This window comes from Halichoerus grypus, chromosome 2 (genome assembly GCF_964656455.1).
Source record: "Halichoerus grypus chromosome 2, mHalGry1.hap1.1, whole genome shotgun sequence".
Lineage (NCBI taxonomy): Eukaryota > Metazoa > Chordata > Mammalia > Carnivora > Phocidae > Halichoerus > Halichoerus grypus.
In genome coordinates this window covers 186880340-186905963 of record NC_135713.1, presented here as the reverse complement: position 1 = coordinate 186905963, position 25624 = coordinate 186880340, and the positions used below count along the sequence as shown (strand labels likewise).

General features: G+C 45.5%; 2 protein-coding genes and 2 non-coding genes across 4 annotated transcripts; all 4 read left to right on the top strand.

Moving 5' to 3' along the window:
* The first annotated feature begins 1332 nt into the window (after window positions 1-1332).
* RPL23 (ribosomal protein L23) lies at window positions 1333-6771 on the top strand. Its single transcript, XM_036091632.2, has 5 exons — window positions 1333-1443; window positions 2023-2106; window positions 2400-2528; window positions 6433-6546; window positions 6649-6771. The coding sequence occupies exons 1-5, from the start codon at window positions 1431-1433 to the stop codon at window positions 6729-6731; spliced, it is 423 nt and encodes a 140-aa protein (XP_035947525.1). The 5' UTR covers window positions 1333-1430; the 3' UTR covers window positions 6732-6771.
* Window positions 2138-2272, top strand: LOC118535304 (small nucleolar RNA SNORA21). The gene has a single exon (XR_004917121.1). It is a non-coding gene; the product is annotated as a small nucleolar RNA SNORA21 (small nucleolar RNA).
* Window positions 6772-9711: 2940 nt separating the features above from the next.
* On the top strand, window positions 9712-13149 carry SPMAP1 (sperm microtubule associated protein 1). Its single transcript, XM_036091631.2, has 3 exons — window positions 9712-9918; window positions 11916-12015; window positions 12887-13149. The coding sequence occupies exons 1-3, from the start codon at window positions 9712-9714 to the stop codon at window positions 13042-13044; spliced, it is 465 nt and encodes a 154-aa protein (XP_035947524.1). The 3' UTR covers window positions 13045-13149.
* A 723-nt stretch (window positions 13150-13872) lies between these two features.
* Window positions 13873-13944, top strand: TRNAC-GCA (transfer RNA cysteine (anticodon GCA)). Its single transcript has one exon. It is a non-coding gene; the product is annotated as a tRNA-Cys (tRNA).
* Window positions 13945-25624: the final 11680 nt, after the last annotated feature.

Genomic DNA, 25624 nt, shown 5'->3' with positions numbered 1-25624 from the left:
GCCATGATAATGGATTTTAACTTTGATTCTTTTTTTTTAAGATTTTATTTATTTATTTGACAGAGAAAGACACAGCGACAGAAGGAACACAGGCAGGGGAAGTGAGGGAGGGAGAAGCAGGCTTCCCACGGAACAGGGAGCCCGATGCAGGGCTCGATCTGGCTCGATCCCAGGACCCTGGGATCATGACCTGAGCCGAAGGCAGACGCTTAATGACTGAGCCACCCAGGTGCCCCTTAACTTTGATTCTAAGAGCACTAGAAACCACTGGAGGATTTTCAGGAGGGCAACATTGTAATATTTGTATTTCTGAAAAATTATTCCTGGTCATTGTATGAAAAGTGAGTGGGTGGAGGGAGAAACAGAGGTCAGGAAGTATGCTAGGAGGCTTCAGAAGTAGTTTAGGTAAGACATGGATCAGAGCAGTACTAACTAGAGGAGATGGAGAGAAGTAGATAGATGTGACAGACTTTGAGATTTTTTATTTTTTAAGCAATCTCCATGCCCAACGTGGGACTCAAACTCACAACCCTGAGATGGAGAGTCAAATCTCTACCCACTGAGCCGGCCAGGCACCCCTGTAACAGACATTGAGAAGACAAACTGAAAAGAACTTGGACAAGAGTCTCAGATGGGACACCTGGATGGATGGCGGTTCCATTTAACAAGAGAGACTAATTTGGTAAAGAAGTCATATATTGAGGAACACATGAAATTTGGTTGAGAAGTGAAGGAGAGCAAAAAATTGGTAGCTAGAGAAGCTGGCAAGATCAAGTGAAGACACATTAAGGGTGATAAGAGAGATTTATAAATGTACAGATTTATAGACTTCTTAATGTTCAAGTGCCCCAGAGCTTAGCTCATGGTCTTTATTTGCCCTTACTTTTTTTTTTTTAGATTTTTAATTTTAATTAATCTCTACACCCAACGTTGGGCGCAAACCCACAACCCTGAGATTAAGAGTCCCACCCTCCACATACTGAGCCAGCCAGGCACCCCTACCCCTACTTCTTTATGAGCTCATCTACTGTCATGGTTTTAAACATGGTTGACCCTAGAACAACATGGGTTTGAACTGCAATCTCATTTTTTTTTTAAACGCAGTGCAGTACTGTAAATGTATTTTGGAGGTAGAGCCAACCAATGTTTCCGTATCCCCAACTACTTTAGGGCTCATAAAGAGGAGACGCGGGGCGTCGCTCCCCGTCGCAGCCTTCAACACCCACACCTCCCACTCCGCAACGTAAGCTCAAACCCACGTCCAGTACTTACTACGTAATAAGACAGCGCCCTGGCGGAGGGCGGGGGGAGAGGGGAAGAGGCCGATTGAGCAAGCTCCGGGCCACGTGACGAGACTGGGCGGGGCATCAAAGTTCATATCCCAGGGTCCTTTGTACCTACTTCCTTTCTGTCCTTTTCCGGCGTTCAAGATGTCGAAGCGAGGTGAGGTTTTGACAATTGCGTATCCTTCGCCATCTGTCGCGGGGTGACTGCTGGCCTCGCCCGGAGCGGCGGCCATGGGCAGCTGGGGCGCTTCGCTCTTCTCCGGGGCGGAGAGGGAGAGGAGGGCGCCGTGAGAGCACTGGAAGGGCCCCCGAAAGCGGCGGCGGGGGGTGCCTGGAGAGTTGAGTTGGCAGGATCCGGACAGGAGTTTAGACCAAACCCCGCGGGGTCCCTCTGCACCTGGCGCTCCAGTAATGGTATTGAAGTGGGACTGGCTTCGGCCCCAGAGTGGACGCCTTGTGCCTTGCAGGGGGGACTACGTGGTGCAGAAGTTGGAGCGAGGATTGGGTGGCTCAGGCCCCTTAATCGTACCGTGAGCGCACTAATAGTGAGGAATTGGCTGTTGGCTTTGGGAACCGGGTGGTTCGTGAGGAGGGGTGGCCGGGGTCCCAGAGAGAGGGAATTGAGTATACCGTTGCCCAAAGCATGTGCGAGTGAATTTATGCCTTGAGAGTGTGAGGGAAACTCGGAACCAGGACTAGTCAGTGACCCCTGTCCTGTTTTCCTTCCTACCCACAGGACGTGGTGGGTCCTCCGGTGCGAAATTCCGGATTTCCCTGGGTCTTCCGGTGGGTGCGGTGATCAACTGTGCGGACAACACAGGTGAGATCTTCAGCTGCGCTCTGCCCAACTCCCCCTTTTAAAAGCACTCGGTGGGCCTTGACTGCTGACCCACTGAGCCGTCAAGAAAGGGCAGAGTAAAAACACTGCTTTTGGGTGAAGCAGCAGCATGTTGTGTTGTTTTGCTTCAATCGGTGGTGTGACAAGGTGTTCCGCCTTGGTTGGGGGGAACTCACCGCTTGGGAGTATGAGCTGAGGGAGAGGCTTTGGGAAGTGCCGGGAAAATGTTACACCGGCCAAAAAAAAAAAACCACTTTTGTTTACATTCTCCATAGGAGCCAAAAATCTGTATATCATCTCTGTGAAGGGGATCAAGGGACGATTGAACAGACTTCCTGCTGCTGGTGTGGGTGACATGGTGATGGCCACAGTGAAGAAAGGCAAACCAGAGCTCAGAAAGAAGGGTGAGTAGACACACCGAATCCTCCTCCTTGCTGGGTTTTTCCCTTTATTGGAAAATGGAATAAAACTTTTACCATTCTGAAGGCTTAAAGCTTGATTTCCTTGGGGAGGCAGTGTGAGAGAAATATCTGCAATTGAAGTTCTGCTTTTGCTGTCCTAGAGACTATTCTCTCTCCTACCTCGTCTTGCTGTATTTGTTTCCTTTTTTTTTTTTTTCTTAAGATTTTATTTATTTATTTGACAGAGAGAGAGACAGCGAGAGAGGGAACACAAGCAAGGGGAGTGGGAGAGGGAGAAGCAGGCTTCCCGCCGAGCAGGGAGCCCGATGTGGGACTCGATCCCAGGACCCTGGGATCATGACCTGAGCCGAAGGCAGACGCTTAACGACTCAGCCAGGCGCCCCTCCTTTTTTTTTTAAGTGATCCCTGTGTCTAGTGAGGGACTTGAACTCATTACCCTGAGATCAAGAGTCGCATGCTCTACTGACTGGGCCCCCAAGCACCCCATTGTTCTATTTGTTCTTGCCCCCTTTACTCCTTAAATGTATTTGCCACACTGAAGTCAGAGCTCATCTTTTAAAGATGTAAATCTTGGGCACCTGGCTGGCTCAGTTGGTGGAGCATCGTTCATTGCTGATTCCTTGGCTACAAAAGGATATGGCGGTGTTTAGTAAATGTTTAAGTAATCTCTGCACCCAACATGGGGCTTGAACTCATAATCCCAAGATCAAGATTCGCACACTCTACTGACTGAGCCAGTCAGGCGCCCCAGTAAATGTATTTTTTTGGGCGGGGGGAGGCATTTAGAGTTTGACCAGGTGTCAGGCAAGTTTCTTTTTCTGGAACCACTGATTTGAAGGGGAAGAATGATAACTTGCATACTTTCTCAAATCATTGTGAGATTCAGGTAATAAGTTAAGCACATAGAGCATTTGGCCTGTGACCTAACACTTCGTAAGTATAGAATGACATGCCTCCTGATTTAAGAATGGTTTTTTGTTTTTTTTATAGAGATTAACTCAAAATTGTGACTTGTCAAAAGTTACGCATGGTTGCTTCTAAATCTCTTCTGGTAGAAACTAAAATAAGGAGCTGCTCATTGCTTAATCCCCCTAGGTGTGTGAGTTGAGGGGGGAGGGTTTCAGAGCACTTCTGACTTGTAATGCCTTGTCTGGCTTTGGAGCTCCTGATACTCCACGCATTTAACTTCAGCTCCTAAATTTTCGTCGTGTTCCTGCTTAGTCTGTCTCTGCCCTGGGATATCTTGCTCTTCCTGAAGAGTCCTAGCCATCTCTTGATGTACAGTACAAATACGGTCTTGGTCAGTACAAGTTACTCTGTGTAGGCCTGTACAAGCACCCCTCCCACCCCCTGGTGTTTTTTTGGAGGGGGGGTCCAAAGTCTTTGTTTACCTTTAATACCCACTTGAGGGCTTGCGAGTACCAAGCATTGTGGTTAAGCATTGATTAATCAACATGTAGATTGGGATCTGCCTGCAACTGGACAGGCTTTCCTCTTAGAACACTTGCTGGGTCTGATCTATGGCCTGGGAAGCCGTCAGAGAAGGACAGAGCAATCCACTAGCACCGTTGGTGAGATGGCAGCCGGGTGTGTTGTTGGTCTCTATCAGATTGTCGTGGTACAGACGAGAGGACATTTGATGGTTTGAAAAATAGTGAATTGCCAACTCTATTAACTCTATTAATCTTACTTGTCCTTGTTTCTGCTGAAAGAATACATCCCCTCACCTTAGACTTACATATAACAGACAGAAATGTGGAAAGGGGCAGTTCTGGAAGTCCAGAGTCCTGGATTGGTGTGTGGTCTCACTCATCTACTAGAGTGGTCATTTGTGAGAATTTAAATGGTTATGAGTAGGGGCGCCTGGCTGGCTCAGTCAGTAGAGCATGTGACTCTTGATCTCCGGGTCTTTGTTTTTGTTTTAAGATTTTATTTGACGGAGAGAGACAGCGAGAGAGGGAACACAAGCAGCAGGAGAGGGAGAGGGAGAAGCAGGCTTCCCTCCCAGCAGGGAGCCCGATGCGGGGCTCGATCCCAGGACCCTGGGACCATGACCTGAGCCGAAGGCAGATGCTTAACAACTGAGCCACCCAGGCGCCTCAGAAATTAAATTTCAATTACCCTACTTTCAGATTTCCAAGAGATGATCGCGGTTAATATTTTGTTGCCTTTTTTTTTTTTTTTTTTAAGATTTTATCTTATTTATTTGAGAGAGGGCGAGCACACAAGTGGGAGGGAAGGGGCAGAGGAAGATGCAGACTCCCCGCTGAGCAGGGAGCCCGATGCAGGGCTTGATCCCGGGACCCGGAGATCATGACCTGAGTCAAAGGCAGATATTTAAGCAACTGAGTCACCCAGGTGCCCTGTCTTTTCTTTTTGCCTTAATGTGCAAAAAATTAGCTTGTAAACTTTACTTTTTAAATGGGACCATGGCCTTCCCATAACTCGTTCTTTTTGCTTCATAAATGATTGTTGTCCTACATGTGGAAAGTTACAGATGGACATAATCATTTTTAAATAATTCTGTTTTTGTGTATTTGCCATGAGATAGGTTAATTCCAAGTTTTTGCTCTAATAACACATGTGCTTGCAGTTGGGCATTTAAGATAGGGTGTAGAGTGTGTGGTCAAGATCCTGGGATGTACTCCTGGGGCTCAAAGAGTGTGTATACATATATGTGCATCTTTAGTTGTAGGTTTTCTTTGGTTAAATTTGTGTGTAAATGGGCGCCTGGGTGGCTCAGATGGTTAAGCGTCTGCCTTCGGCTCAGGTCATGATCTCAGGTTCCTGGGATCGAGTCCCGCATCGGGTTCCCTGCTCAGTGCAGAGCCTGCTTCTCCCTCTCCCTCTGCCATTCCCTCTGCTTGTGCTCTTCTGTCTATCTCTCTGTCAAATAAATAAATAAAATCTTTAAAAAAAAAAATTTTGTGGGGCGCCTGGGTGGCTCAGTTGGTTAAGCGACTGCCTTCGGCTCAGGTCATGATCCTGGAGTCCCTGGATCGAGTCCCACATCGGGCTCCCTGCTCGGCGGGGAGTCTGCTTCTCCCTCTGACCCTCCCCCCTCTCATGTGCTCTCTCTCTCTCTCTCATTCTCTCTGTCTCAAATAAATAAATAAAATCTTTAAAAAAAAAAAAAATTTTGTGTGTAAATGAGCTTCTCTTCTTAAAATCTAACATGGTACATATTTAATCCCAACAAACTTTCAAAAGCAGTAATTTTTAGATCAAGGTATGTACTTTCTTGGAGGTTTTGTTATATACTGGGATGGAATATTGCCTAATGAGTTAATAGCTTGGCCTCTACGCAGGCCCAAAGGGGTTCCCATTTTGTGGTTCTAGGATCTTTTTTTTTTTTTTAAGATTTTATTTATTTATTTGACATAGAGACAGCGAGAGATGGAACACAAGCAGGGGGAGTGGGAGAGGGAGAAACAGGCTTCCCGCTGAGCAGGGAGCCTGATACGGGGCTCCATCCCAGGACCCTGGGATCATGACCTGAGCCGAAGGCAGACGCTTAACAACTGAACCACCCAGGCGCCCCTGTGGTACTAGGATCTTAACAGTATCCACCTGTTGGGTGAAATGGGAACAAGTATAGAAGGTGCTTGGCAAGTTTCCTGCTACTAGTGTGTTGCTAATTGTTCTAAAAAGAGTACAGATTTACACTTGGAGGAAGTGCTGGCTGTTTGACTTGGAGTAAGGTCTTTCCTTAAAGGGCGATTGGTATTTGCTCTTTCACACTTGCTTTTAGGAAATAAAAAGCAAACGGTGAGTCTACATTCTGTTCAAGTGGGAAATGTTGGGGAACTGGATGAGATGTAAACTGCTTTCTTGTGGTGTCACTTACTTGACAGGTAAGTGACTGCTGTCTTGTTTTCCCTCTTAGTGCATCCAGCAGTGGTAATTCGACAACGAAAGTCATACCGGAGAAAAGATGGTGTGTTTCTCTATTTTGAAGATAATGCGGGGGTCATAGTAAACAACAAAGGTGAAATGAAAGGTAAGAAAGAAACCACAGTGATGCCTAGGTCTTTGAGATGGGATGATTTAACCTCTGGATCTATCCGATCTTATCTGTCATCTCATTCTTTTTTTTATGTAGGTTCTGCTATCACAGGACCAGTCGCAAAGGAGTGTGCAGACTTGTGGCCTAGGATTGCATCCAATGCTGGCAGCATTGCATGATTCTTTGGTGTATTTGTTAATTAAAAATTATTTACTCTCAGTGTTTGCCTTCTTGTTCTACCTGTCACTCTTCTTGACGCCCCCTAACCTTTTGTAAAATGAAATTGCTCAATGCAGTACTTGTGCTTTGTGACTCTACGAAACTTTCGGACTTCCCGATTTCTGCTGTAAAAACTTATTTGTGTTTGGAGTCCTTACAAAAGTAAATTGCGGATAGTAGATGGTGTTTGTTTGATGAGAGGTTACCCCAAGTATCTGCAGTGTGCTTAATTTGAGATAAGGTGGAGTGAGTGGTCAGATGGTGGACACATGGAGTTCACGGAGTGATGTGAGGAAGGACCAGGTGTGTGTATATGTGCACACTTGCAGTTACAGGTTTTCTTTGGGTAAACCAGCACCTAAAGGACTGTATTTGTAAAACCTAACACACAATTGCCATGTAAATGTGCTCTTGTGGAAGATAAGTTACTAAAAGTACCTGCATTGTTTTTGCTATCAAAACGTTTTGACAGGATAGCTGTATAATGTACCTGCCAAACCCTAATTCATGAATAAAAGGTGATGTAATTAACCAACAGTGGGCGTAAACCTTGGCAAATTCTGCTTGAAAGCATCGGACATTGTGCTTTTCTTCCTAAACCCTTTATGTGACATTTGGGGCCTGAGGGGGGAAAATGAGCATTCAGCAGGTTTGGGTCAATAGTCTGGCCTAAAGATGTTGGATGTTGGAATAGGCTTTTTAGACCAAAATTTGTGTTCACACATCTAGTATCTGAAAATACTCAGCCTTAGGTGTTCTTTGTAAGGCCGAAGATTAGAGTATGCCTAGACCCTAGCACATACTCACTTGGTAAGATGACTACCCTTTTGTCCTTCAAGATTCAGAATGGAATGTACTAGACCTAATCAGTGGTTCTCAACCAGAGGAGTTAAGAAACGTGTCCAGGCAATGTCCCAGACCCAATTAAGTCATTGTGGAGGTAGGACCCAGGCATCAGTACTTTTTGAAGATCCCCAGGAGATTCCAAGGTGCAGCCAAGATTGAGAACCAGGGCTGTCTAGACTGAGCCTATCTTGGTTTTAGGAATATTAAATCCAGAAGTCTCTTAAAACAGACCTGTCTTCCTACCCTATCCTCCACCCTGGTGAATTTGAAGTCTTTGATGTGATGTGAAGCCCCCAGGTCCTCCATTTAAAATTCTTTTGGGGTACGTGGGTGGTTCAGTGGGTTAAGTGTCTGCCTTAAGCTCAGATCATGATCCCAGGGCCCTGGGTCGAGCCCAGCATCAGGCTCCCCTCCCCCCCAACGCTTGTGCTTGCTTGCTCTCAATATCTAAAAAATTAATAAAATTAATGCTTTTTATCCCCTTGTGTGAGCTCTGTATGAAATGTCTCACCTTCCTGCTTCAAATAAGAGGTGTGAGGGCTGGGCCTCTTTCCCTGCCTTTTCTGTCTTCCAGGTTCTTTCCAAATTCTAATAGAATGGACTCAAACTGTAGACCTACTTCCTGTAATTTCAGATTTCTAGGAATTTACGTGTCATAGTATAGAAACATGAAGTATGCTGAGCATTAAATTGCTAGGATTAGTGGGGTTTGTGTATAGATGGAGTACATGTGTCTTTGGGGCATCCGGGTGGCTCAGTTGTCCAGGTTATGATTTCAGGGTCCTGGGATCGAGCCCCGCTCTGTTCGCCGAGAGTCTGCTCCCTCTCCCCCCTGATGCCGCACTTCTCTCACGGTCTCTCAAATCTTAAAAAAATAACGTGCCTTCATATAATAGTGAATATAAAAGATTTCCCTGATCCTTTTGTCTCGTGTTCTGTCTCGTGTTAGGATAATAACACCTCATAGAGGTGGTGTGAGAGGCACTGAATAAGGCACCTTGATGTGTAAAGCATCTATGTAAGGGTTTATTATTCAAGGGGGAAATTTTGGAAATAAAAAGTAAAAGTTGCCTGTAATCACGGCAACTAGAGGAACTCGTTCATGGTTTGCTGTATCCTGTCACATCCACAAAATTAGAGGAAAAAATACGGTAATGTGTTAACCTGCTGGGTTTTTTAAAAGATTTTAAAGATTTAGGGCGCCTGGGTGGCTCAGTTGGTTGAGCGACTGCCTTTGGCTGAGGTCATGATCCTGGAGTCCCTGGATCGAGTCCCGCGTCGGGCTCCCTGCTCGGCAGGGAGTCTGCTTCTCCCTCTGACCCTCCCCCCTCTCATGTGCTCTCTCTCATTCTCTCTCTCTCAAATAAATAAATAAAATCTTTAAAAAAAATAAAAAAAATAAAAGATTTTAAAGATTTAAAAGATTTTATTTATTAGAGCACAGGCTGTAGGAGGGGCAGAGGGAGAAGCAGACTTTCCCTGGGCAGGGAGCCCCATTCGGGCTCTCTTGGTTTTTAAAAAAGTTTTAAACAGGAGGAGGAGGAGTACCGGCTGATGAAAATAATTAGGTGGGGAGAAGTGCTTTAAGTGGACTTAGTGGAAGTCAGGAGACCTGAATCCTGGTTCTGGATCTGCCACTAAATGGATTTAGGGAATATCCCAATGTTTCTGAGCTTCAATTTAGAATTACGAAAAATGAGAGTTGGAAGTAGATGGTATCTGAACTCTTTCTGACCCATTCTGGGTACGAGCTCTTCCCCGGAACTGAGTTTGGTAAATGTATACAGTAAGGTGGGGAGGGGGGAGGAGGAGGAGTGGGCCTGCGTTCGCACCGCCAAAGTTCAGTAATACCCTCTCCAAAATCCAATGCCTCCTGCATGGTCTCCTCTTAGTCACCCTTCGCCTCAGGGCCTTGCGAGTGACTTCGCCGCACAGCCCTGAGAGTCTACCCTGTTGGGTGGGACGGTACGGTTTGTGTCACAGGAGTCTTCGACACCGCACCACGTAACAATGCGACTAATGCGCAGGGGAGCCGCTGCTAGCTAGGGCCCTCCACTCCCACCAGAAGGGCCCTGGGAGGCTGCAGTGGTTGGGATGTCGCACTTGTGCGAGTGTCCTCTGCGGCTGGAGAAGAGCTTCGTCTTGGACGGCGTGGCGGTGAGCACCAAGGGCCGCGCCTATGAGCTCCTGAGGCCCAAGCTCTGGTCGGCGATTCCGCCCTACAACGCCCAGCAGGACCACCACGCCCGCCGGTACTTCCAGAGCCGCGTGGTTCCGCCCCTTCTGCGGAAAACCCAACAGGTTATGAGAAGAGCGCCCCGGACGATCCCACCGGCTGTCCCCGCAGAGATTGACCCTGGTGGAGGGGCGCGACTTCGCAAATCCGGGCATCTTAGCGCTCGGGAGGGCTCCCCATTCCCGCCCCCGCCCCCTCGGCTTTCGCCATGAAAGGGAACTAGCGCAGGCCGCGGACCCGGATTGAGCTCCCTGAGCTCACGGAATCACTTTCCACCCCCGAATTTGAGAGCGATCTCATTTGGGGTTTCTGCAAACCTTAGGGAACGGGGCTTGAAGCCCGCCTCGGCCAAACCAATCGGTTTCATTGTCCTTTTTGACGTTACGGACCCGCAGATTCTCTAAAAGCGCGAAAATCCTTGTGACTTCAGCGAACGAGACAAAGCAACGCCTAGACCCTCCAGGCGGGGCGCCCTCCTTTGGTGATGTCACAATTACCGGGGCCGGGGGGGTGGGGGGCTCGCTCGATGGGACTTTCTGTGAGCAGGTGGGAAGGAAACTTCCCAAACCTCTGCGGACCTCGCTTCTCCCCCGGCCTTTTCCCTCGTGGGTGTTGCCTCTCCTCAGCAGAGTCCTACCCGGATCAAAGATCCTGTCCCTATTTGCTGATGGCTGCTACTTTCCCCAACACTTTGGCCTTCAGTATTTGTGTACATATGTCACAGTGGTATGGGGAGGGGACAGGTGGGGTTAATGGGGGTTATTCTGTGTACATACGTCACAGTGGTATAGGGAGGGGACAGGCGGGGTTAATGGGGGTTATTCTGTGAACAAATCTTGGGGGGTGTGTGTGTGTGCGTGTGTGTGTGTGTGTGTGTGTGGTCTTGGTGTTTGGGTGTGTGCGTTGTATGTGTATGGACCTGTCTGTATGTCCCATGCCGGAGTGTGTACGGGGGCTCTCTACTTGCCTAATTTTTATGACCAAAGGAACCAGAGTCTGGGAGGAAAAAAGAGAAAAACTTGAGTATTTAAAAGCTTGAAAATAATATGGTGTGCACAATTTGGAAACTTTCTATGTTCCATTTTATTTTATTTTATTTTTTTAAGATTTTATTTATTTATTTGACAGAGACAGAGATAGCGAGAGCAGGAACACAAGCAGCGGGAGTGGGAGAGGGAGAGCAGGCCTCCCGCCCAGGAGGGAGCCCAATGCGGGACTCGATCCCAGAACCCTGGGATCATGACCTGAGCCGAAGGCAGACGCTTAACGACTGAGCCACCCAGGTGCCCCTATGTTCCATTTTATAAGGGTTTAATCATCACAACTGTCATTTTTACATTTATTATTTACATAAAGATAATGGGGTTTTTGTTTTGTTTTTAAGTAAACTCTGCTGCCAACGTGGTGCTTGAGCTCAGAACCCCAAGATCAAGAGTGGCATGCTGTGCGGACTGAGCCAGCCAGGAGCCCCATGATATTGCTTATTTTTAAAGTAAATTAGGGGCGCCTGGATTGCTCAGTCGGTTAAGCGTCTGCCTTCAGGTCGTGATCCTGGGGTCCTGGGATCCAGCCCCACCTGGGGTGCCCTGCTCAGCAGGGAGTCTGCTTCTCCCCCTGCTCCCCCTCCCCCTGCTCATTTTCTTCCTCTCTCAAATAAATAAAATCTTAAAAAAAAAAAAAAAAAAAGGAACCTTTACTTTGCCAGGCCCTTTATTTGAATTATCTCACTTAAATCTGACAGCAACCCTCCTTTTACTGAGGAGGAAATTGAGGTCCAGAGAAGCTGTGTCATTGGCCCAGGGTCACACAGCTTGTTAGTGGCAGAGCTGGGATAGTAACCAGTCTGTCTGGCAGCAGACCCTGAGCCTTTAACTGCACACCTAGGCTGCCTCTCCCTGAGAGGCAATAGGTCACTACATGTATTCATATTTAATCTGTCTGGCCTGGCGACCCCTGGCTGGGACCTCGGCTCTCTCCCCCTGCAACAAGCCCAAAGGGAGTTTTGCATGTGCACCTCTCAGCATGGTGGCTGACAGTCTTGTGTTTTCTCCCTCACCCTCAGGATCACGGTGGCACAGGAAGAGACGGCTGGATAGTGGATTATTTCCACGTTTTTGGGGAAGGACAGAGATACCTGAACAGGAGAAACTGGGCAGGGGCAGGCAAGTGCCACCTGGCTTTTCAGCCTCGACGTGGATCCCCCTGGAAGAGTGGTGTGAGGTCCCCAGTTCAGAGAGAGAAATCAGGCCACAGGGAGCCCTGGTTTGGGGGGGTGGGGGAGAGGCCTTGGGACTCTGTCCCCACCTTTTCTTCTCAGACGTGAGCTGATGGTGTCACCATGCTCCTTCTATTTAGGGACTAAGCACCTGCTGTAGGTCAGGTGGGTTTTACGCTCACGCTCTCCCCGCGCTCCAGTGGGGCAAACAAGTGTAGGGAGGTGAGGTGACTGGCTGAGGAGGGTAGCTGGGATCGGAATTCCACTCTTTCCAACTCGAAAGCCCATGTTCCCCTCCCTGCTCCCTGAACAGGCTGTGTCCTGCTCCTTTTCCAGGCCCAACTGAGCAACAGGAAAGGAAGGGTTGAGAGAGGTTTTTCAGACAGTGTGAACCCTCCTCCCACCCCAACCCCAACGCCCTTTGGTCACACCCTAGTCACATGACCCTTTGCACCCTTTGGCCAAATTGAGCTCATCCATTTTCTCCACATGGGTCAGAAGCAAGGGTGAAATATTTGCAGTCTTCCTGGCAGCAAGGCAAGTTCAGCCAAGCCCAGAAGTTTCTGTCCCCTCCTGTCTTAGCACATAGCATTCACGCTCCTCCTGTGTGCTACTCCTGGTGTGCGGGTTGGTTTCTAGAAAGCTGTCTGTCTCCTGCACTTCATCAACCCTTGGCTTTTAATCAAGAGGCTTGAGACGTTTGAGGATGGAGGGTTCAGCTGGGACATGGGGAGCACATTCTATACCAGCCCCGTGGGAGCAGGGGCAAAGCAAGAGGGGGCTGAATGGGGGCTCAGGCCTCTCTCTCTGCCCCCAAGGGCATTCCCTCCAGCAGGTGACCGGGCATGATCACTACAATGCTGAACTGAAAACGATCAAGGGGTTCAATGGTCGGTTTGGCTATCGCCGAAACACCCCAGCCCTCCGCCAGCGCCCGTCTGTCTTTGGAGAGGTCACCCCGTTCCCTCTCTTCTAACAGCATCTCTTCCCTTCCCACCCCTTGACCTGAATAGAAGACGGATGTTTAGATGAATTCTTAATGCTATTTTTATATAAACAATGATGTTATTTGTGTTTCCAAGTGTGCTGTTTCTTTCCTGAGGTGTGTGTGGGAGGGGGGGCTAGTGTCTCCACCCTCAGCTTCTCTAGCCTTTGCAGAGGAGGTGGGAGGAGAGAGGGCGTCCTCAGACCTGCTCCCTTACACTCCATGCCCACGAGTGCCAGGCTTGAAAGGAGGCCTCCGTTCTCCCGGGCCCGTGTCAGAAGAAGGAACGACACTGCTCACCTCAGCCTCCACAAAGCTCAGGGAGCAGCAGTGCCCCAGGCTAGAAGCTGGCTGCCGTTTGCCCATCAAGAAAGGAGCAGGCGGTTTGTCCAAAGAGATGGTCCTTGGTTGCCCTGAGAAGGATTTCCTGATTTTCCTGAGAGTCGTCCCAGCCCAACTAACTGACATCTTCCTTCTCCTTTCCACCCTCAGTCCATCAAGAGTCAGGGCAGTGAACAAGGGGATATCTAGGGTTGCTTTTTAGCCTCTGGATTCTACCATGGTAATTCTGACACAGTGCTCGTGGACATTTTCTCCGCTGGTGCTCTGTCAGTTTCCTTTTCAGCTAGTTTCCAGGATGTCATTTTTCAAGTGTCCCCACCCAGTTTATTGGTGGCCAAGAGAAGAGGCAAAGCAGATGATGGATACAAAAGAAGGTGGAGCTTTAGAACACAAAGCTCTCCAGAGCTCCAGTGTGGGTGGAACCTGATGGTACTGAGTCACCTTCAGTGGACAAGGAAGAGAAGGATACTAGGGCATGGGGGTATAGCTCAGGGGTAGAGCATTTGACTGCAGATCAAGAGGTCCCTGGTTCAAATCCGGGTGCCCCCTTCCTCCTCCCTTTTTTACTTCCATTACATGGAAGCAAGGAAATGCACTGTACCTCTCAACTTCCAGCCAGAGTTAATAGAGAAGACAAGGAACTCTCAACTCATTCTTGTACTGAAACACTACTAGTTTCCCCTACATTCCAATGACACTTAGCTGAGACCCCTGGAGGACCCCGTTGGGCTTCAATTAAATCAAAGTCCCTAAGGAAATTCTAAATCTAAAATTAGGTATGAGAGGGGTGCCCAGGTGGCTCAGTCCATTAAGCCTCTGCCTTCGGCTCAGGTCATGATCCTGGAGTCCTGGGATAGAGTTCCACCTCGGGCTCCCTACTCAGCCAGGAGTCTGCTTCTCCCTCTCCCTCTGCCCCTCGTCCCTGCTTGTGCTCTCTCAAATAAATCTCTTTAATAAAGAAATAAAATAAAACAAAATAATTAGGTGTGAGAGCTATGAACACAAGTTTAGCAATCTGATGCATGAGAGTACAGACAAAGAGGTTCATACAACATGTTGTTTTTTTTTTAAGATTTTATTTATTTATTTGAGACAGAGAGAATGAGAGAGAGAGAGCACATGAGAGGGGGGAGGGTCAGAGGGAGAAGCAGGCTCCTTGCCGAGCAGGGAGCCTGATGCGGGACTCGATCCAGGGACTCCAGGATCATGACCTGAGCCGAAGGCAGTTGCTTAACCAACTGAGCCACCCAGGCGCCCCGACAACATGTTTTTTTGAGAGAGCTTAGTATAGTACATGCAAGACAGCTGTGAATGAAAACATGAAATAGGGCCCCTGTCCTCAGGGAGTTTTGTGTCTGCTGGAAGTCAACATGTTCACACACGGCGGTCGGGGGGAGACACTTGTTTGTAGCTCAAGGAAGAGACATCTTTTAAAAATACCTACCCACCTTTTCTAGACTAACTTCTAACTGAGGCTTTCCTACAATTTGAAGGGACATGTCTGCCTGATCTGAAGAGTTTATTATTTCTGACACTGTGCAATTCCCTCTCTGAAAGGTTAGGGGCACTTTCCTCTTAGTAGTTTTTTTATTATTATTATTTTTAAAGATTTTATTTATTGGGGGGGAGAAGCAGACTCCCCGCAGAGCAGGGAGCCCGATGCGGGGCTCGATCTCAGGACCCTGGGACCACGAGCTAAGCCAAAGGCAGACACCCAACCAACTGAGCCACCCAGGTGCCCTGTCTTTCCACTTTTTTGTTGGCTTTTGGGTTTCAGTTTTCTCATGTGCCCCAATTGCTTTTTTTGTCGTTACAACCTGTTCTAGTTTTATGGATACCATTTTTTTCTCTTGTTTCTTTAAAATAATTGTTGTTTCTGAAGTGTTCTTCTCCAAGCATTGCCTTTTTTCCCTCTAATAGGTTAAAGGCCATTGGAAGCTCTGTTCTTGGGTAGGCTTGTTGACTAGTGAACTCCCTTGTGGGCTCTCCAACGGTGACCCAGCCTTTTCATTTGGGAACTTCCAAAGGTCTATATCTGTGGGTCACCATCTTCCCTGACTCCTTGGGCCGTTCAGTTTCTCCATAGAAAAATCCTGAGATCTCCTGCCTGGGATATCCCCTCGATGCTGGCATCGTGGGAGCAGGAGAAGAAGGAGGAAGGGTATTGGTGACCCCACTTTTCAACATGCAGACTTTTGTTTAATCCCCACTGCTATTCTGAAAGCCCTTGGCCACCCAGTTGGAATTGGAGGGGCCTCACAGATCCAGTTTCTCCAACAAATCTTTCACCTGTGGGACTGGAGATAGAGATTAAGGATCTTAGCCGTTCCATATACAGAGTTTCACCCAAACTCCCTATTTGCTCCACTCCTCAGCCCTTCCTGGTGATTCCAGATTTTCTTCTCAGGAAGTCCACTTTCCCAGGGTTCCTCACACATTAATCAGTTCTCTTCTGTGTCCCTCTCCACAGCTCTCGTTGTTGAAAACCACCATTCCACTTTCTATGAATTTGACTACTCTAGGTACCTCATGTAAGTGGAATCCTACGATATCTGGCTTATTTTACTTAGCATAAAGTTTTCCAAGTTCCCCAGTGGGGAAGCATGTCAGAATTTCCTTCCTTGTTAAGGCTGAATAATGTTCCGTTGTATGGATATATCCCATTTTGTTTATCCATTCACTGATGGACTCTTGGGTTGCTTCCACCTTTTGGCTATTCTGAACAATGCTGCTAGGAAGACAGATACACACATAACTGTTTGTGTCTACTTTAAATTCTTTGGGGTATATACCCAGAAGTAGAATTGTTGAATCATATGGTAACTCCATGTTTAAGTTTTTGACGACTGCCATATACCCAGAGAGATTTTTTTTTAAAAGATTTATTTATTTATTTAAGGGGGGAGGGGGAGAGGGAGAGAAATCCTCAAGCATGTGCTGAGCTGTGAGCCCGACGTGGGGCTTGATTCCAGGACCCTGGAGATCATGACCTGAGCTGAAACACCTAGAGAGAGTTTTAAACTACTGATGCCTAGTGGAACCTAGGCCTTCCGATTTGTTTCTCTCCCAGGTGACATTAATGTGCGCCCAAGATTGGGAACCACTGGCTCAGCTAGCACTTGGGTTTCAGCTTCCTCTGCTGTGCTAAAGTCACCCCCACCCCTCCTTTCCATCTTTGAAAACTGTTTGGCATGGTTCTTCTGTTCCCTGTCCAGTCTTCTCTTTGTCCTTTAAGAGTTATACACTTTAAGAGTTTGGAGAGGGAGTGGAGATAAGTACATAATGATCCATAGAAACTTGTTGCTCTATGAGAAGTATTTATATATGAATTTTCAAATGTATATACATGTGGCCTATCTCTTGGGTTGAAATTTCTGAGGAGCGAGCACTTTGGCATGTTTGCTCTCTCTTTACAGTGGCCGGGAAAGAGTTTTCTTGCATTCTTGTATTCATTCACTCATTTGTCCATAGTAGCCAAAATACAGGATGACTACTATGTGCTAGACACACACCGGGTCCTCCATATAGGATGGCAGTTGTCTGGGACGCCCGGGTGGCTCAGTGGGTTAAGTTAAGCATCTCACTCCTGATTTCGGCTCAGGTCATGATCTCAGGGTCTTGAGATCACGCCCGGCGTCGAGCTCCATGCTCAGTGGGGAATCTGCTGGAGATTCTCTCCCTCTGTCCCTCCCTAGCACTTTCTCTCTCTCAAATAATAAATTAATTAATTAAAAAAAAAAAAAGGATGGCAGTTGTCAGCGACCCAGTAAACATAATTCTACCAATACACATATTTGGTCAAATGTCTTCAGTTTCTTGCCCTTTTTATGGTGTCTCTGTTTTGACAGACACATGCCGGACAATATTTGAAGTTGCTTTCATCACGCCTAGCCACCTCCACCTTCTCACCCTAGTAATTAAAAGGCCACCATTTAAAGTACGTATTGCGACAGTGAACACAAGGTGGTCTCATTACAGAAGCTTTCGTTACACAGCAGATAACTACGGTTAAGCCTGCAGGAGACTATGATTTCAGTGACATCCCGAAGTGTGCACTATTTAAGGCTCTTTAGAATACCGGAAGACTCACTTCTTAGTAACCAGGGAAGCAGCCAGATGCTCTGGGCTAATGGCCCAACTGCAGAAAATGCAGATCAGTGAATCAGAGACTATCATGCTCTGTAACTCCCTCATTGTTTCTTAAGCATTTTGATTGGCATGACCACCTCTTCCCGGTTGTACGTGACCTGGACTAGAGTTGTGAGTACTGATGCCTGTGACACCAAGCTACACACATTTCTACAGATAGGTTTCCCCCCCCTTTTTTTTTTTTTAAAGATTTTATTTATTTATTTGACAGAGACACAGCGAGAGAGGGAACACAAGCAGGGGGAGTGGGAGAGGGAGAAGCAGGCTTCCCGTCGAGCAGGGAGCCCGATGCGGGGCTCAATCCCAGGACCTGGAATCATGACCTGAGCCGAAGGCAGACGCTTAACGACTGAGCCACCCAGGTGCCCCAGGTTTCCCCTTTTTAAATGACCTTGCCCTGTCCAATACTTAAATGATTGTCTCAAAAAAATTCAAGAAGGATCATGGACAAACTGTTAAAGGAAAACATGGGAAAATGGCTTTCTGTCTTGAGGGTTGGCAAAGGTTTCTTAGTGAGTGACCAGGAGATTCTCTCCACAATCAAAACTTTGGACGGACTCTTCTGAGCTCTTTTTCAACTAGGCCCTGACTTTGGGATTTCTGAGTTCTTGTCTGCCTTGTCCAATTTTTTTTTCCTTCGGCGAAGACAGCAGAAGAGATGATTTATTGTACATGTGTTACATTCAGCCACAAATGGAAACAGTTAGTCCCGAAAGTCATAGTTCCAGGGCAAAGGACCAAAAGGGACTGTTCTAGTTCCAATTTTAGTATATGTGCTGTGGAAACCAGCACAAAAGGGACTCTTTTGGTATGAGCAATGCGGGTCTCTCAAAGGTGGGCGTTGAGATCAGATGGTGATGGATGTCCTATATCCATTGAATCAAGCTCTAGAAGGTAGGCATGCAGTCCAACCATTGATACCATCGTCCCTGGCCTCTGGCTTTCCTTATTTCTGCTCCTATGACTCCATGAGTGCGTAAGCTAGCAGTTTACTGGGCCTCTGCCTCATCTTCTCTTACACTTCAGGGCATTCGCTTCTTCCTCCACTTGGCTGTCTTTGCGCAGAGGTTTCCAAAAAGATGGTGCTAAGGCCGAGAGCTGCCTTGTTCAATTTTCGCAAGAATCCTGTTAAGCCAGTTTAGCCAGGATCAGAATCTGATCTGATCACCCTCAATATCTGATCAGCTTCCTCATCCCCCACCGCCCTGTAGGCGAAGTCTGATCATCCTGGCCTGCCGTCGGTCACTATCCTGTAAAGTGAGTTTAGCCAGAAATAATCCCCCCTTGCCCCTGATGTTTCCTCTGAGTAATTTTCCATCCACCCCCGCAGCCCCCCCCCCCGGACCCCCCCCCCCCCCCCGGCCCTGCTGCTTGGCTATAAATTGCCATGCTGTTCTCAGAGTTGAGGTCCCTCTCTCTCCCCCACTGCAAGGTCCCCCTTAAATAAAGTCTTCCTTACCCTTGTTCTTTAACCAGTGTTATATGTAGTTTTTTCTTTAACAAGAGGATACAAAGAGCATAAAAGAAAATATTAACGGATGAGACTTCACCATGTCTGCTTGTCAAAAGACCCTGCTGGGAATAGGCAAGCCACAGACTAGGAGAAATGATTTGCGAAATACAGATCTGATAGAGAACTGGAGTTCAGAATATATAAAGAACTCTTGCAGCGCAAAAGTAAAAAGACTTGTGGGCGCCTGGGTGGCTCAGTTGGTTAAGCGACTGCCTTCGGCTCAGGTCATGATCCTGGAGTCCCGGGATCGAGTCCCGCATCGGGCTCCCTGCTCAGCGGGGAGTCTGCTTCTCCCTCTGACCCTCCCCCCTCTCATGTGCTCTGTCTCTCATTCTCTCTCTCGCAAAAAAAAAAAAAAAAAAAAAAGTAAAAAGACTTGTAAACAACCCAGTTAAGAAATGGGGTGAAGGCCAGGTGCACCGAGGTGGTGGAGCGGCCTTTCCTGGTCTCCCCTGCAGAACCCCCCCTTTACTATCCAAGCTCCACTCGCGAGCCTTCCTGACACCCTGTAACTGGGAGACTTGCACCAAGTGGAAAATAAACTCCAAGCAACCAACAAGAAAGAAAGAAAGAGAGAGAGAGAGAAAGAAAGAAAGAAAAGAAAGAAAAAAAGAAAGAAAAGAAAGAAAGAAAGACAAGGGTAATGGAGTAAAGATTTGAGGAGGCATTTTATAAAGGAAGAGATACAAATGGCGGGTAAACCCATGAAAAAGTATTTGACATCGTTAGTCATCAGAGGAATGCAATTGAAATCACATTGTTACACCATACACGCATCAGAATGCCTAAAATTATAAAGACTGACAACACCAGACACCAACTCTTAATTGGTGGGAATGTAAAATAGTATACCATTTTGGGAAAAGATCTGGCAGTTTGTACAAAACTAGAGTAGACTGACCTTCTGGCCCAGCAATTCCATTCTTAGGATTTTACTCAGGATAAATGAAAACACATGCTTATAAAAAGACGTATATAGAAATGTTCATAGAGACTTTATTCATAATAGGCAAAACCAGAAACAGACTAGGGCCCACCAATAGGAAAATGATTTTTTAAATCTGTGGTTTATTCATACAATGAAATACTACTCATCCATAACAAGGAATGAATTACTGATACAAGATAGATGAATCTCACAAACATTAAGCTGATAAAAACCTTATAGAAAAGAGTGTAGGGGGCGCCTGGGTGGTTCAGTCAGTTGAATGTCTGCCTTCAGCTCAGGTCATGATCTCAGGGTCCTAGGATCGAGCCCTGCAGGGAGCTTGCTTCTCCCTCTCCCTTTGCCTGCTGCTTCCCCTGCTTGTGTTTTCTCTCTCTTTATCAAATAAATAAATAAAATCTTAAAAATAAAGAAAGAAAAGAGTGTATATCATATTATTCCAGTTATATGAAATTCTAGAACAAGGCAAAACTAATCTATGGTAAAAAAAAAAATCACAAGAGTGGTTGCCCCTGGGGTGGGGGTGGGACAGAGATTAGCCAGGAAGGGGAATGAGGGAATTTTATGGGGATGATGCTAATGTTCCATTTCTTGATGGGGGCTTGGGTTACATTGGTGTATGCATGTGTCAGAATTAGTGAATGGACACTTAAGATTTACACATTTCATTTTATGTAACTTTAACATAAAATGAAAAACACTATAAACAAATATGAACTCTAGTTAATGATATGCATGGTGAGGGATGGTTGGGTGGCTCAGTTGGTTAAGCATCCACCTTTTGATTTTGGCTCAGGTCGTGATCCCAGGGTCATGAGACCAAGCCCTGCCTTGGCCTCTGTGCTGAGCATGGAACCTGCTTAAGATTCTCTCTCTTGGGACGCCTGGGTGGCCGAGTCAAGCATCTGCCTTGTGCCCAGGTCATGATCCCAGGATCCTGGGATGGAGCCCCACATCAGCGGGGAGCCTGTTTCTCCCTCTGCCTGCAGCTGCCACTCCCCCTGCTTGTGCTTTCTGTTTCTGATAAATAAATAAATAAAATGAAATCTTAAAAAAAAAAAAGATTCTCTCTCTCCCTCGCCCTCTTCCCCTTTCCCACCGTGCATGTGCACATGTAAGCTTGTACTCTCTCTCTAAAAATGATAGCATGCTGAAGTACTTAGGAGGAAGTGCATTGTTGTCTGCAACTTATTTTGAAATGCACTGAAAATCAGATGGCTAATGGATGGAGAAAGGAATATATATATATATATATAGAGAGAGAGAAATATGATAAAGCAAGTATAGTAAATATAGTAAAACTGTTCACTGTAGAATCTACGTGGTGGGTTTATAGGTGTTCCACATAAAATTCTTTCACCTATGTTGAATGTTTGAAATTTTTCATAATGTTGGAGACTTTTTAAAAAAGTTGAATCAATATAAGTAAGAGTATTAAATATCATTGCTATATGAACATGACAAACTCATGACAGTGGTATTTGAATGACTGAAGTGGGTTAGCAGGGCGTTACTTCATTTAATCCACACAGCAACCTTATGAGGTAGGTTAGGTAGTAATAAAAGCTTTGTTTTAATAATGGGGAAACCGAGGCTCAGAAGGGTTTCCCATCTTGCAATGTGGCATGCCAGGATCCCAGCCCAAGGATGTTTTGACTCCAGAGCTCATTATGCTTTGCTGCTTGTGCAAAAAAGTATTTCTCTGTGTTAATACGTTACTTTGTACATTTCTCAATTATAGCCTTTGTTATACTATAGTGATGTCAGGTGCTTAGGTGTCTGTCACCTCCTTCATACCATGAGCTCCTTGAGGGCAGAAACAGTTTCCATCTTTGTCGCTTCCATGCTTAATATAGTGCTAACTAGCCTATAATCATCTTTCCCTTAAAGTGCTGATGGATGAAGAAAAGGAAGGAAGGAAAGAAGGAAGGAAGGAAAGGAGGGAGGAAGACTTCCTAACTTTCATGATGTTTTGGCTTAACCCACCTCCAAAGCTCCCTCTCCCACCACTTTCTGCAAAGATCCATGCCTCACCAGACCATTTGATCAGAGCCTGTCCTTGTTCACCTGGCTCAACGACTGTGGAGCTGTTTATTTATGGTTACTTGACAGGGCTGGTTGCTACAAGCCCCAAAGAAACAGAAGTTGGAGCATCTGTCTTTGGAATAGCTGAGGACTAGCAAAGACCTGACTTCACCTTGGGAAGAGCGTTGATCCGTTTGCAGACTATGGCTACAGTACAATTTGTCCAGTGTCTGACATCTATTGAATGGATGAATGCATGAAGTATAGCTGGATGAAAAGGCAACACAAGTCAGCCATGGTGATTAATTCTTTGATCAACAGTGATGTCTCACCTCTCCTCATTGGGGAGACCGCTCTGGATTACAGTGTTTGTAAACAACCTTCATGCTTCTAGGCTTCAGACAAGGCTACTTTATTTTTCCTGAAAACCAACTTTATTCTATTTTTTTTTTTTTACTTTGGAACTTGGTGCTTTTAATTTATTTATTTTTTACTTTGGAACTTGGTGCTTTTTATTTTTTATTTTTTATTATTATTACTTTTTTTACTTTGGAACTTGGTGCTTTTTATTTTATTTATTTATTTATCTATCTATCTATCTATCTATTTATTTATTTATTTTTACTTGGTGCTTTTTATTTATTTATTTATTTTTTACTTTGGAACTTGGTGCTTTTTATTTTTTATTTTTTTTATTATTTTTTTTACTTTGGAACTTCGTGCTTTTTATTTTTATTTTTATTTTTTTACTTTGGAACTTGGTGCTTTTTATTTATTTATTTTTTATTTTTTTCTACTTTGGAAAAACTAACTTTATTCTAAAGTTAGTTAGGATCTTGATAGAATCTGGGGATTTCACCCTCTGGGAAGTCTGATTGAGTGTTCAGGGGTAGGGCCCAGGATTCTGTAGGGTTTCATAATACCCTCAGGGCAATCCATTATGGGTAGTCCCCAGATCACAATGTGAAAAACACTGGTGAAAAGAAATTGATTATTTCCAGTTCTCTTTCCCTCAAATATAGCCCTGTCCTGTTTTCAAACATTTTCCACCACAAAACTATGGCACCATTGACTTTTAGGACCATCCCCTTGTCCTCCTAACCTTTGGTGTCAATCAGATGGAGTCCTAGAAAAGCGGTTACTATGGGTACTAGTCACACGGTAGGTAGAATTATCATTTATTGAACAGCTGCTATCTGCCAGGCACTATGTGAAATGCTTTACAAATGCTATTTCATGTCATATGACAACTTTTCACAGTAGGTGGTAGTATACTTATTTTACAGATGGGGAAAAACCCTCAGAGAAGTTATAAAACTTGTCCAAAGTCACAGTAACATATATAGCCAACTTGAGATTCAAACTCAAATCAAAGCCATTGGTTTTTCAAATATATAACCCCCTTTATTATTGTGTAATTATTAATAACCAAGATATTAATATATTAATATAACTATTATTTATATGAGGCCATGCCCTAAAGAAATATCTTGGTCAACTTTGACTCCGGGACATAGGGCCTTTAAGGAATCAGTAATCCAGTCACTCATTCATTTAACCACATTTAATTGAGCAACTATTGTGCACCAGAATCTGTGCCAAGCATAAAGGACACAAAGGTGAACTACAGTCCCTAGCATTATGGAACTCATATGGATACAGACAAGTACACAAGCAATTTATAAAACAGTGATAGGTGCTATAATATAATTCTCCAAATTAATCTAAAAATTTGATATGTCCTTCAATAAAACCACAAACAGGACTATTTCTGGAATGGACACACTGACTTTAAAGTTCACTTGGAAAAATAAAAGTGTAAGAAGAGCCAGGAAATTCTAGAAAAAGAGTAGTAGTGAGGGAGAGGTAGGCTTACCAGTCATTAAAAGAAAGTTACAATAATGAGGACAGTTTGGTGAGAGCATATGAATAGATGGACTAATGAAATGGAATAGAGGATCCAGAAACAAACTCAGATACAAATGGGAATACACTACATAATAGAGGGAGATTTCACACCAGAATAAGATTATTCTGTAAAGCGTTGAGGCAAATGTGTAGCCAACTGGAAAGATAATACGCAAAAATAAATTCCACATGGATCAAAATTTCAAATATAAATATTTAATATAAAATTATAAAGGACACATGAGATAAACGAACTCTGATGAGGGTATAAGGATGGTGGGTGACTTTTTTACTGCATTGCCTTTTGCATCTTTTAAAACGTATTTACAATGTTTAACCTATTTAAAAAATGTTAAGAGGGTTTGGCCAGGGAAATAAAAGTTTGCCTGCTCTAGGACAGGTAGGGAGTCTTATGAGGCTGGAGAGGTAAGAAGGATCAGGTCATGAAGGGCCTAGATATGTTAAAAATGTGGTCTTTATAGTATGAAAAATGGAGAATTATTAAGGGTTTTAGAACATGGGGATTGATACATCAGATGTGCATTTTAGAGAGATCACTCTTAGCTCTAAAGGAGTGCATAGATGGGTAGGGGATACAACTGAAAGTGAGGAAATGAGACTTCCCAGAGGACAGATGATGGGGTCTGAACCAGGCTGGTGGTGAATGGTGACAGAGAGGTGGATAGGTGTGAGAGATGTTTAGCAGCAAGGATCTTGTTGACTGATTGGATGTTGGAGGTGAGGGAGAGGTCTTGGATGATGTCAAGATGGAGAAGCGCTGGTAACGGAGAAAAGAGCCGGATAGTGGGCATAAGGATAGGTTAGATAATGAGTTCAGTTTCCGTGCCTCCCAGATGTCCAACTGGAAACGTCTAATAGCCAGGCTTAAAACCCTGGAGGTTGAGAGAGAAATACCACTGGAGATAATGAATTTGGGATCCATCAGTATATAGATGGAACTGAAGCCCTGTGAGTAAATGAGATCACCCAGGGAGAGCATTTAGTGTGAAAAGACCCAAGACAGAACCTAGAGCAAGATGAAGAGGCAAAATGAAGTAGAAACAAAATGTTCCCTGAGAAGGGACTAGAGAATAAAACAATAATCTGGAGAGTGGTGCAGAGAAGTCATATGTAGTGTTTCGAGAGGGGAAATACCTTTAAAGGCTAGGGGAGGTCAAATGAGGATGGGATGTGACTTTTGATTTAAGTATGGGGGGATTGCTTAAGATTATGGGGGAAAAATAGCTGAGTGGAGGATTGAGGTTAAGCAGAAGATGAAGTGGAGGCATCTTGTCTCCTGAGTGGAGACAGCCCATTTACAGTCTGGTTAAGAAGTAAAGTGGAGCAGCTAGGGGAAAGACATGGTTATTTTCCCGTTTTTTTTTTTTTTTTTTTTTTTTAAAGGGTCAGTTGAGCGCATCTAAAATGCTGAAAACAGGGACTCCTGGGTGGCTCAGCGGGTTGAGCATCTCACTCTTGGTTTCAGCTCAGGTCTCAGAGTCCTGAGATCGAGCCCCACGGTGGGCAGTGCAGGGTCTGCGTGTCCCTCTCTCCCTCTGCTGCTCCCACTGCTCGAGTTCACTCTGTAGCTCTAAAAAATAAAAAAAATCTTATCTTTTTAAAAGATTTTATTCATTTGAGAGAGAGAGCACAAGCGGGGGAAGAGGCAGAGGGAGAGGAAGAGGCAG